Here is a 13694-nt window from a genome sequence, read left to right on the forward strand (position 1 = left end):
CTCTCTGGGCTCCTCTGACAGCATCCAGCTCTTCAAACTGTGCAGCCAAGCGCTCTGCCTCAGTGCGCGACACCTGAGCAAACATTTCACCCTTAGAGTCACACAGATTATCCTTAGTGCAGCATGGGGCTATGACCATGGAAATACTGTCCTTGGTAAGGTCTATACTATCATTGAGACACCTCCAGCGAGCTTTCAAATGGCCAAAGGCACATTTGACTACCATGTGGTACCTGCTCAGCCTGTTATTAAAATGCTCCTTGCTGCTGTCCAGGTGCCCTGTGTAAGGTTTCATGAGCCAGGGCTATAAGGGGTAAGCCGGATCTCCCAGGATTACTTTGGGCATTTCCACATCCCCCACTGTGAAACTGTGGTCTGGAAAGAAAGTCCCTGCCTGCAGCTTTCTGTACAGGCCACTGTTTCTGAAGATGCATGCATCGTGCACCTTTCCAGACCAGCCTGCACTGATATCCATGAAACGCCCCTGGTGATCCACAAGCACCTGCAACACCATGAAGTATCCCTTCCTATTGATGTATTCAGAGGCAAGGTGGTCTGGCACTAAAATTGGAATGTGTGTACCATCAATCGCCCCGCCACAGTTAGGGAAACCCATCTCTGCAAAGCCATCCACTATTTCATGCACATTTCCCAGAGTCACAGTCCTATACAGCAGGATGCGATTTATTGCTGTGCACACTTGGAGTAATACAGCCCCAACAGTGGACTTTCCTACTCCAAATTGATTTGCAACTGACTAGTAGCAGTCTGGATTCACGAGCTTCCACACAGAGATTGCAACATGCTTCTCTACTGAAAGGGCAGCTCTCAATATGGTGTCCTTGCGCCGCAGTTCGAGGGACAGCTTAGCACATAGCTCCATGAAGGTTGCTTTACGCATCCTAAAGTTCTGTACCCACTGGTCGTCATCCCACACCTGCATGACAATGCGATCCCACCAATCAGTGCTTGTTTCCCTAGCCCAGAAGCGATGATCTACTGTATGCAGCTGCTCTGTGAATGCACAACGCACAGATAAGTTGCTGCCGTCCATATCACACTCGGAGGCCTGTGATTCATCCTCTGCTAACTTTGCAAGTAACTCTGAGAGTAACTGTGCTGCCATGTTCAATGACCTCACGACAGCTAACAGCACATAGGAGAGAAGTGCGGGATCTGTCCTCTCTCACTGCAGATGCTGGCGCACACTATAAAAGAATTACAGTTGGGAAAAGGGTGCAAAAGGAAGCCAGAAACCTTTGGAAGGGTGGGACACAAAGCAGTGCATGACAGTACATTTTGCACATCCCAGGATGCGCCCTGCTCAGTTTCCACATTCCCACAACACTTAGTGATGGATGGTGTCGCCAGGCACTGTGGGATACATACCCACAGTCCATTGCTCTCTGTCGACAAAGGTGCCCCAAATGTGGACATGATCTGTTGACAGTGGGAGCAAATGTAGACACGCTTTGGCGACTTTGCTTTTGTTGATTTTTCCTTATCGACATTAGATTCATTGAAAAAACTTGCCAGTGTAGACAAGCCCCAAAACAATACTTCTTCAGTGGCAATGTGGGGACAATACAGTCTTTCTTAAGGGGGAAAGTAGAGAGAAAACAATATAAAATGCAGTAACAACTAAACACTTTTAATACAATGTCCTCAAATAATAACTGTGGCTTGTTTTTTAAACAGATCCTAGGTATTGAATTCTGAAATCCATTTCTGTCTATGAATCCAGATTGTAGAAAACTTCCTATCACAGTAAACCTCAGAGTTATGAACACCTCAGGAATAGAGGTTGTTTGTAATTCTGAAATGTCTGTAACTCTAAACAAAACATCATAGTTGTTCTTTCAAATGTTTACAACTAAACATTGATTTAATAAAAACAGGAGTACTTGTGGCACCTTAGAGACTAACAAATTTATTTGAGCATTTGTTAGTCTCTAAGGTGCCACAAGTACTCCTGTTCTTTTTGCGGATACAGACTAACATGGCTGCTACTCTGAAACCATTGATTTAATACAGCTTTGAAACTTTACTGTGCAAAATAAAAATGCTGCTTTTCCTTTTTTTTTAGTAGTTTATGTTTAACACAGTACTGTACTATATTTGCTTTTTTTTTTTTTTGGTCTCTGCCGCTGCTTGATTGCGAACTTCTGCTTCCAAATGAGGTCTGTGGTTGACTGATCAGTTTGTAACTCTGGTGTTCTTAACTCTGAGGTTCTACTGTATTTATCCAATAGCCTCCCACATGTCGGGTGGAAAACCTGACCTCATTGAAGGCACTGGGAGTTTTGCCATTGACCTCAAATGGACCGAGGAGTCCACCCTCTGACTTTATAACCGGAGGTTTCTTTCTGAAAGGTTACTCTCTGACTGGTCTGACAGTGCTCTTGTTTGTTGTTTAAGTTTGATAATTTTTATACTTAAATGCAAATAAGTGAAATACCAAAATTTATTTTAATAGCACACTAAGGTTACAAAATGAGACCAGTCAGAAGATGTAAAATGTAAGGTTCTCATAGTAACTTTAACCTGGTTATCATCCTCATTCTACTTACTTGTTGAGCTACACATTTAAAAAGTAAAATAGGAATAAAATGATTATTTTAAGAAGATTTTTTCCAGGATGATTACAGTATTAGTGAAGAACAGCATTTTGTCAGTTTCAGTCACAGCCTTACAGAGGACTAAACATCCAGTACTTGTTTGCCTTCCATTCCTCCTGTGCTTGAAGCAATCTTTTTTCCTACGAGGGACTCCAAACACTTTTGTGATTCTAGGGGAGGGAGTGTAAGTCAGTGGTGGGGAGGAAGCCCTAAAGACCCTTCCCTTGGCAAAAAGGCTTCTGTTTCAAGTACAGGATATAGCATGGAGCAGCAGGTGCACACATTATACGTTTACTTTTGCTCATTCAGGAGTAATGTTTCTCTTGTATCTCATCCCTTCTCACTTTCTCTCCTTGTCCCTCTAGCAGGAAAGCAAGCTTCTCCAATACGAAGGGAGAGGTATTGGAGGAAATCCTACAGGACTTCAAGAACTTGGAAAAGGTAAGACTTTCTGACAAGCATATTCCCCTAGCCTACAAACTAAGCTGCTAGCAAATAATTAATATTTAGCTCTACAAATGCTAAGAAGGATAGAAATAAAGAAAGGCTCAAAGTTTATTATATAGTTGCTTAGTTTGCAACATCTTTTTCATCTTGGGCCAAAAGGATATCCATCACCTTTCTGTTGCACATCTGGGGGTGACCCAGGCAGCTGAGAGCTTTTTCTGGGATGAGATGTTCATTACTTTCTTTTCAGATGTTGAATGAGGACCTGGAGCAATATGGAGGGGAAGTTCTACTAATGAAGAAGGAGACCCTCAAGATGGCTGCTAACCTGCAGAAACGTTGGACAGAGCTGGGACAAACAGTGCTTAGTCGTCACAAGGACATTAATGGGGTGTTGCCTCCAGAGCTCAGGGCCATGGAAGAAATAAATGAACGTGCAAATGAGCTTTGCCAGCAGTACAGCGTAAGAATAAATGGGGAGAATGGTAAGAAATTACCCATCTTGTCATTCAGTCTTTCCTTCAGTGTGTCAGTGAACAAGTGACTAAAAGAGTGTGTCAGTGAACAAGTGACTAAAAGCTGATATAATTTATTTGGACTTTAAAAAGCCTTTGACAAAGTCCCTCACAAAAGGCTACTAAAGAAAGAGGTCTTTTTTGCACAGGATGTTACTGTGTGGGAAGCCAGAGTGTGAATCTACAGTGCATTAACCTGCCATGCACTAAGTCACCAAGCTGACCCTGGTACAGCGCTCTGCAAGTTCTGCAATGTGCTTTGACATACTGCTGTTTGAAATGGGAGTACATCAAAGTGCACTGTGAAACTTCTAGTGCATGGTAGTAGTGTCTGTATGGGATATTACTGTATGGCAAGTTAGTGCACTGTAAATTCACACCTTGGCTTGCGCAAACAAATGTCCCGTGTAGACAAGCTCTTAGTAGTCATAGAAACTGGTAAGAGATATAGGGGAAAAAAGTGGGGCTAAATGTTCAGTTTTCATTATGGCAAAAGGTTAACAATGGGTTGCCTCGTGATTCTGTACTAGCTCCAGTGTTGTGTAAGATATTTATTAATGATCTGAAGAAAGGGGTGAGCAGTGTGCTGGCAAAATCAGCAGATGACACAAAATAATTTAAATCAGTGAAATCTAAAGGGCGTCCTAACGTAATGAGGGGATTGGGCAGCACCATGGCAGAGGAAATCCAGTGTTGACAAATGTAAGGTAATACACATTGGAAAAAGCCATTTGAGAACTATTGCTGGGTTCTAAACTAATGTAACTACTCAGGAAAGAGACCAAAGTATCAGTGTGAACAGCTGAATAAAACCGGTGTTCAGTGTGCAGCAGTGGTAGAAACAAACAAAATGTTAAGAAGTTATAAGGAACAGGCTAGTGATATTGAAAACATAATGCCGTAACATAAAGAAATAGCATTCAGTCATCTGAATACTGTGCTAAGCTCTGATCACCCTCTCCACAAAACTATGCATCAGAATAGAAGGGGGTCAGTATAGGGTGACAAAGAGTAGAGGCCTGGAGAGACTTCTGTGTGAGGAGAGATTGATATGACTGGACCATTTAGTTTAGATAAGAGGAGACCTTACGAAGATATACAGAATAAAGGTAAGTCTGGTGCTCCTATTTACCCTTTCTTCTAATAAAAAACAAGGGGACAATCAGTGAATCTGAAAGGCAACGCATTTGAAAAAGGAAATCGTTTTTTCCCCATAATGCACAATCTGTGGAACTCTTTGCCACAAGACATCACCGAAATCAGCACCTTTAGTAGGATTCAAAGAGAGCTTAAACACTTTATGTGGATAATGAGAATGTGTATAGTTACATGTAGCTCAGCAGACAGAGAATACACATTTGAATGTGCAAAATGGGTAAATGAACAGGTAATCACACCTTTGCACAGGCAGTTTCCCATTTTACACATACCTTTATAATTTGCACATACACATGCACATTTACCAGGCAGAAGTTGGGTGCTTGTGTTGAAAGTTTTGCTCTTTTATGTATGAGGCATTCTTGGCAAATAAATAAATAAATAAAATCGTACTGTGAAAGGCTCTATGCATAGGAATGACAGATCCTTTTTGGTCTGTCTTGATCCAGTGCTTTTGAATGAATACAAGGCTGCTGATTCTTGTGATGTTGGCCATTGCTTAGAGCTAGGAATCTGAAATTAATTGAGCTATGTAGGTAATTTATGATCTGAACCATAGCTCCTTGAAATAAACAGAAAGACACCCATTGACTTAGTGGGTTTTGTATTAGGTCCTTACTAAACAATTAATCTGTAATTCAAGCCCGCTAAATTCATGCATAGTGTAGTCATTCCTCTTATCATAGAATTTTGAACTGCTGGATTCTGAAGCTCACTTTTCACTGACTGAAGGAATACAGATAAAGTTTCCTCTTTTCCCCCCCAGGGGTAACCAGGATTTTGACAGGTTTAGTGAGCAGTATGGAAGATTGGACATTCAAGATGCTAACCAACAAGCGAGGATCTGGCATGCATGAATCTGATTGGCTGAAATTGTTTCGAGTGATTCCTGATTGGCTGACCCAGGTGGCTGCACTGATGACAGTTATAGGTTCCGGCCAGTCTCATGAGGATCGGAGCAATAGAAAGCCTCATGTCTCGTAAGATAGGTCCTTGCCAGTATTGTTCATTCTTCTCTGGGGCTGTCCTGATACAATTTGCTCTTCTCACATGCTTGGATAAATGTTCTCATGTGGTGGACACTATCTGGAACAGGAGGTTGGTAATGGGCTACAGAGCCTTTCACCTCTAGGCCACCGGCTGAAATTTGGTTCAGATGGGTAGTGATTAAAAGTCATTCCCACCTGATGGCTGTTTGGTAATACCTGTGAAACGAGTTGTGTACAGTTCCTAGTACACATGTCCCCATCACAGCTGACACTTCCTTGGCAATCTTGGAGTTAGAAGCCAAGGACCAAATGCACCTCAAAGCCTGACCTCTCCTCTCACCCCCTGGAAGTGGTCCCTCCAGGTGAGGGATGAAGCACATTGATGGGGCAGTGTGAAGAATCTTGCTACTCATGGTTTATCTGTTAGATGGTAAAAAAGGAATCTAGGCTTCAGATTGGTCAGTTTGACACCAGTGATAATTCTAGCATGTGATGAAGCTTCAATTTGTACGAAGTTCATACACAAATCATGCTTTTTCTCTAGTATTTGTATTAATTCAAACAGAACACTAAAACATCATTCATAGCAAATAGTGGCACTCTCTGATTTCTTTACCTTCTAGGCACTCTGCAAAAGCCATCTTTTCTCTCTCTTCTCAGACTGATGAGAAGGGGTTGGCTGAGGACTGGTTATATTTATGAAGAGTCCTTTTTGTAAATTTGTGCATGTTAACTGATAGCGATATTTTATTATTTTATCAGTTTGAAGAAAAGAAATAAAATATTTGATTAATTTACAATTGGATTTATGAGGTGAACTTCTATGGTGTAACTCTGTTGACAGAAAAAGTTACATATGGAATGAATTAGCTGCAGAATATGTATACATTATATAACAGGCTATTTACAACTGAGAAACTCACCAACTGCTACAGCATTTACAAAAATCTCCAAATCTTTTATACAGTATGTAGTAGTCTAACCATAGCAATTTAACCCTTCTCCCCACTTCTCCCCCCTACCAAATACACCTCTATCCCGATATAACACGACCCGTTATAACGTGGGTTCGCATACAACGTGGTAAAGCTCTGACACGCTGCTCTGAGCAGCGTGTTAAGGGTGCCGGGCCAGGCCGGGGCCAAGGGGTTTGATAAGGGGCAGAGGGTCTTGGGGACGGTCAGGGGGTCCCTTCCCCACAGTGCTGGGGGCAGGAGCTGTGGGAGGGCACTTTTGGGGGCCCCGCAGTCCCAGAGTGGCCCGGGAGCTTAGCAGGGGTCCGGGAGCAGCTCGCTGTGCTTCCCTCGCCCTGGCCCCAGCACTCACCAGCAGTGGTGGAAGCAGAGCAGCCCGACCCCAGCCTGCTCCACTCTGCCAGCTCCCAGCCGCAGCGCTCCGCTTCCTGCTGCAGGTGAGTACGGGAGGCATCCTTTCCCCAACCTCCCCACACTCACCTGTGGTGGGAAGCGGAGCACCGCGCTGGGAGGTGGCAGAGTGGAGCGGGCTGGGGCCGCATCACTCCACTTCCCACCGCAGGTGAGTGTGGGAGGAATCCTTTCCCCAACCTCCCCACACTCACCGACGGTGGGAAGCGGAGTGCTGTGGCTGGGAGCTGGTGGAGTGGAGTGGACTGGGGCCTGGCTGCTCCACTTCCCGCCGCTGCTGGTGAGTGCCTGTCAGGGGTTGGGGATGATTAGGGATGGGGGTCTCTGGAGGGGGCGATCAGGGAACAAACAACAGTGGAGGGCAAAGCAAGTTTGATATAACGCGGTCTCACCTATAACGTGGTGAGATTTTATGTCTCCCGAGAGGTGTATATACAATCCAAACTGAATACAATGCTAGTTCACAGCTATTCACAGCTTGATGGTCATGGCTATACACATTGTTCACTCACTCACCATCAAGTGAGAGGCCATTACATCTGTCTTCAAAGGGAACAATGGGTTTCTGTGTGGGTTTTTTATCCAAGCAATATCAGCAGCACTCAAGGCTTATCTTCTCTGTTTTTGCTAGAATCAGAGGGGTAGCCGTGTTAGTCTGTATCCACAAAAACAACAAGGAGATTAGTGGCACCTTAAAGGCTAACAGATTTATTTGGGCATAAGCTTTTGTGGGTAAAAAACCCACTTCTTCAAACATGCATCTGAAGAAGTGGGTTTTTTATCCACGAAAGCTTATGCCCAAATAAATCTGTTAGTCTTTAAGGTGCCACCAGATTCCTTGTTGTTTTTGCTAGAGTTTTTCTGGGACGACCACAAAAGTAGACTGGGAGCTTTCTCAGTCTTTAACTAGTAGAGAGGCAATGACAAATCATTGATAACAACTGTATGTCAGGCATTTGAATTAAATACATATTAAACATAAATAAAACCAGAGTTTGAATATTCTGACTGAAAACCAGTTGCTCAAGATACTCTTTTGTCATAATGCTGTTATTTGTCAGTAATCCATAGAGCCTCTCAAGAAGTACAAGCCGGACTGAATTTCTAATGTAAAAATCCAATAGGAACCTCTCTCCTACTTTTAAAACACATTTTAGCCTTCTTTATCCATCACAAGGAAGCAAATCAATATACAACTTTTGTTTCCACTGTAAGTCAACCACATTTACATAGAACTTGTGACTTCAGACAATCAGAATTCCCATTATTGGAAGCTCTCATGCCCAGTGTGACTACCTCATACAAGAGATTAATATAATTTTTGTCAGTTATTTGACTGAATTTTTGTTAACCTAAGCTCTCTTTCCCCCCAGATTTCCATTTTCCTTAATTATTGTTGTTGTCTGGGAATGATCTTTATGGTGACTGCTCCTTAGCTCCTAGTTCCACTCTCCTGCAATTAGAGTCCATGATACAAGCTCTCTGTTCTGACTACACCCTGAAAATGACTCATGAGTTTCACCGGTGGGCTCCCCAACCTCCTTCATGAGCACTAAAATCAATTAGAAGACAAAGCCAAACTGTTTTAGCACTTGCATGCTGCAAGTGCATCAAATTTACCCTCTTTTCCTGGGAAGTGGATTAAAGTAAAAACATAACAACAAGAGAAAGTTAGCTGAGCCAGAAGACTCTTGGTATAAGAAGAATACATACCTACTTCAACTCCTGTGGCATGTGTGATCTGTGCTAGAAACATGTATGCAGGAAAGATAGGAGAGAATCTTGCTGGTCCAGATAAAGAGTGGAGTTGGGAAGCTAGATTTCTGTATGAGCCATGAGAGCCTCAGAGTCAGATCTGATGCACTATAGGTCACTTTGGTTTTTGGGTTTGTTTTTTTTCAGGGTCGTTTCAGGTGATGTGTTTAAGATGATTCAACAATGGATCTTGACCACAACTTCTGGGGCTGAGAAGGACAACATACAGCTCACACAGGAAGTAGGTATATGCCTGAGGGGGTTTGGGATGGGAGCACATCTGTCTAGCATTCATTCTCTTATTTTATTTTTGTATATTTATTATTGTTTAGGGTAGAATCCCTGTGCCTTTACCCCTTCCTCTCCCTTTGAAGCTCAGCACTATGTTTTCCATCTTTCTGGCAAAAGAAGGCTTGGCAGGGATCCTTTCAGAGTTCTTCAGTGCTGTTGCTTATTGAGTCAGAGAGGACCCAGTAGAGTGACATAAACTAGACTTTAAGTAGGACCATTGGAAATTATGAAAAATGTTGCCACATTTTATAGATTTTTTCCAATGGCTTCTGCAAAGAGTTTTTGAAATCTCTGATTTAAAAAAAAATCAGATAATTTCAAAGTACATATGACAGTGTTAACAAGTTCATTGTCTAAAGTATAGCCAATTGCTTGACAACACTTTCAGTTCAGCATGCAGTTCACCTTACACAGAAGGTGTGCATTGAAGTATGCATTCAAATTAGCCTTATTTATAGTATGGTTGTTTACAGGCTAAAAGCATTTTATATGTCACCCAAGACTAAAATCCACCAATCAGCTTTTTACCTTGTTTTCCTCTATCAACCTGTTCCTTCCCTATCTTTTGTTTTGGAAAGCACATTCCAAGTGCTAGGGGCCATGAAGGCACAACCCAACCTGTACTGGGACACATCATTCATGTATCTTTGATAGGTTTCATATTTGCGAATACCAAAAGCTACCTTTCGTTTGCAGAGTATTGTCAGATATATATTGTGACAGGATGGACCCCCCCTTCTGGGGTGCCACCTGTTGTACTGGGATTTCACTGAGCCTCTCTTGCTTAACCAGCCAGGGTTCCCTCTCCCTGCTTTGCTGAATTAGGTTCTCTGGCTTCTTGCTGCACACACACACACACAGGTAGGGCCACTCCCCGCTGTAGTCACAGGCTGAAGTTAGCTCTGTGTGAGAGGACTCCCCCCGCACTCATGTGCCCACTCTTTTTGGGAGATAAACCCAAAACAATACTGTCTTGCACTGCATAGAAAAATCTGCACAGTGTAAGCTCATAAAAATCCATCCTCTTCCTCAATGTGAAGAGAGATGTGCACAACTTCTTGCCCCCCCCAGTTAGAAATTACATAAACTGGATTTTATTATAAACAAGAAATACATTTATTAACTACAAAAGGTGACTTTTAAGTGGTTAAAGGGATAGCAAACAGAACAAAGCAGATTACTTTAGTAAATAAACAAACACCGCAGACTGAGCTTAACACACTAGATAGGTAGGATACAAATTAACAAATTCTCACCCTGAGTGATAAACAGGCTGGCAGATTCTTAAGGCATCAGTTGCCTTGGCTTTCCCAGATTTTCGTACACAGGCTAAAGATCTTAGGCTGGGACTATCACTTCTCACAGTTCAGTCTTTTTCCTCAGGTGTTTTCAGGTGTGTTGTTGTAGAGAGTGAGGACCACTCATGTTGTCATTATCCCTCTTTTATATCTCCCCCCCCCACTTGCTGGAAAGCTTTTTTGCTGTGACTTGGGTCAAACAGTTCCCAATGTATAGAGCTATCTGACCTGGGTCAAGCAGTTCCCATTGTGTAGAGCTATCTCTGTGAGGTTACTATTGCACACGGTTCCTGGGGTAATCCTTATGCTTGTGTGCATTTCTTCAGTAAGCCACTAACACTGTCTGGCCTCATCCAACATAGCACATTTGAATTACAGAGACACGGTCAATATTCCCAGCTTCAGATACAAAAATGATACATGCATACAAATTGGATAAACACACTCAGTAAATCATAACCTTTCCAATGATACCTTACATGAGCCATCATGCATAAAGTATATCTTAGTTATACTATATTCATATCATAAACATATTTCCATAAAGAATATGGGGTGTAACGTCACATATCTATCTTGACATAAGTGAACATAATACAAGTTAGTTAGCATAACTACCCAACATTCCTATTTGATCTAATGTATACAATATTAATACAGTGAGCATAATACTTATTAATATGGTGTGTGGCCGTATAATTATGTGTGTTGGCTAACAAAGTGGTTTTGTAAATGTATTAATAACTACATTGGGTAACTTTAGGCAAAATGGGTATTTAACCCAGTCTTTATATTAAATCCCACACACACACCACCTCGAGAATTTTCATTCACTCCATGGGACCTGTCAGATCTTCCCACCCCCTTCTCTGTCTCTCCAGAAATCTTCCAGTGTCCTAGAGGTTCTTTCTTGCCCTCTCTCCCAGATTCCTGAGTTGACACCAAAAACCAATCAGATACTAGATACAGCATTCCGTTATTTGCATCTTTAAAACTTTCAACCTTCCCCACCTGTAGAGTATTCCTTCAAATGAATCTAACCACGCTGGGTAAAATGTACTAGCTGGACGTTTCTGCTAAAATGGCAAGCAGTGAAATAATTTAAATGTCATCCTTACAGATTTTCATGAGACAGAGTCCAAGCCCAGTCAGTAGGCCTGCTGCTGGGGGCCTCACCCCAGGGTCCTGGGATCTGCAGCTGGATGGCTCTAGAAGTCTATTATCCTTCTTCTTTGGCTTAGATTTCTCATCTTTCTTGTACTCTTTCCTTTTCAGCCTTCTTTCTTCCCTGTTTCCTCAGGCTGGTGAAAAGGAAGAAGCAGAATTAGCAGAGGGGTTCAGAGAAATGAAACATGGGCCCTGCTTGATTCTCTGATCCACTAGGGCTATTTTCTGCTGCTCTGGTGGCACCAAGCAGCCTTAAACCCAGCAGACAAAGAGCCTGAAGGATTCCATCAGTTTCAGGGGGAACCTCAAGTGCCACTGATCTGCTAGAGTGGCTCCTGCATCACTCTTCTTCACAGCTGCTGGTGTAGTGGGTGTGGCTGGGGTCTCTTACACACCCAGCTGTTCCACAGCTGCCATAGCAGCATCTGATGGTTCTTTGCAGCCGTTGTAAATTCAGGCACACTTCAGTGAAAAGCCCTAATCTGAGCATGAAATTTCTACTGCATGTATTTCCAATGGCTCCAGTTGTAAGATACTGTCTTCTCAGGACTCCTAGCCCTTAGTGGTCCAGGAAAAGTACAACTAGATGTCTGAATTGGACCTGATGTTCCATTTAGTAGCTTCAAATACCAAGATTTGGATTCTGGGCCAGTATAGAATTATAGAGCAGCTCCCCACTCATTTTATTTTATATGCATTCACCAATTCCAATTTTATGTTAACTCAACCCTCTCTTTGTTATATTTGAATTTCCACTCTGAGGATTCTTTAGTGGTCCATGGACAGCTGGCTACTTACACATAAAACAGAACATAAAAACGGCCCTATCGGATCACATCAATGGTTCATCTTGTCCCAATATCCTATCTTCTGACAGTGGCCAATGCGAGATGCTTCAGAGGGAATGAACAGAGCAGGCCACCTTTGAGTGATCAATCTCCGATCCTCCGCTCCCAGCCTCTGGGGGTCAGAGGGTAGAGACACCCAGAGAATGGGGTTGCATCACTGACCATCTTGGCTAATAGCCATTGATGGACTTATCATCTGTGAACTTATCTAATTCTTTTTGGAATTCAGTTATAGTTCCCATGGCAAAGAGTTCCACAGAATGACTGTGCTTTGTGTGAAGAAATACTTCCTTATATTTGTGTTAAACCTGCCACCTATAAATTTCATTGGGTGACTCTAAGTTCTTGAGTTATGTGAAGGAGTAAATAACACTTCCTTACTCACTTTCTCCACACCATTCATGATTTTATACCACTACCATATCGTCTCTTTTCTAAGATGAACAGTCCCAGTCTTTTAAATCTATCCTCATGTGGAAGCTGTTCCGTACCCTTAATTATTTTTGTGGTTCTTTTCTGTAATTTTTCCAATTCTAATGTATCTTTTTTGCATTGCGGTGACCAGAACTGCATGGGGTAGTCAAGATGTGGGTGTATCATGGATTTATACAGTGGCATTACAATATTTTCTGTCGTATTATCTTTCCCTTTCCTAATGGTTCCTAACATTCTGTTTGCTTTTTTGACTGCCACTGCACACTGAGCAGATGTTTTCAGAGAACAATCCACAATGACTCCAAGATCTCTTTCTTGAGTTGTAACAGCTAATTTACATCCCATCATTTTATATGTATATTTGGGGTTATATTTTCCAATGTGCATTACTTTGCATTTCATAGAATCATAGAATCATAGAATCATAGAATTCAAGATCAGAAGGGACCATTATGATCATCTAGTCTGACTCCTGCAAGATGCAGGCCACATAAGCCGATCCACCCACTCCTTAAGCAAGCGACCCCTGCCCCATGCTTCGGAGGAAGGCGAAAAACCTCCAGGGCCACTGCCAATCTACCCTGGAGGAAAATTCCTTCCCGACCCCAAATATGGCGGTCAGCTGAACCCCGAGCATGTGGGCAAGACTCTCCAGCCATACCCTCTGGAAAAAGGCTAACAATATCCTATCATTGACCCATTGTACTAATTACCAGTGTGGCACTTAATTGACCTATTGACTAAGCCCGTTATCCTATCATACCATCTCCTCCATAAACTTATCTAGC

The 13694-nt window shown here is 42.5% G+C and overlaps 1 protein-coding gene across 9 annotated transcripts in view; it reads left to right on the forward strand.

The window, feature by feature from the left end:
• The window catches only part of AXDND1 (axonemal dynein light chain domain containing 1), a 60521-nt gene that overhangs the window by 31211 nt on the left and 15616 nt on the right, over nucleotides 1-13694 (forward strand). For 8 of the 9 annotated variants that reach the window (XM_039486723.1, XM_039486731.1, XM_039486722.1 and 5 more), the window contains 4 exons: nucleotides 2984-3059; nucleotides 3316-3550; nucleotides 5505-5718; nucleotides 9015-9108. In XM_039486723.1, coding sequence (XP_039342657.1) covers nucleotides 2984-3059; nucleotides 3316-3550; nucleotides 5505-5718; nucleotides 9015-9108 — 619 coding nt within the window. The remainder of the gene's footprint in view (nucleotides 1-2983; nucleotides 3060-3315; nucleotides 3551-5504; nucleotides 5719-9014; nucleotides 9109-13694) is intronic. The other variant, XM_039486727.1, reaches the window with a different exon arrangement.

Source organism: Mauremys reevesii, linkage group 8 (genome assembly GCF_016161935.1).
Source record: "Mauremys reevesii isolate NIE-2019 linkage group 8, ASM1616193v1, whole genome shotgun sequence".
NCBI classification, from domain to species: Eukaryota; Metazoa; Chordata; order Testudines; family Geoemydidae; genus Mauremys; species Mauremys reevesii.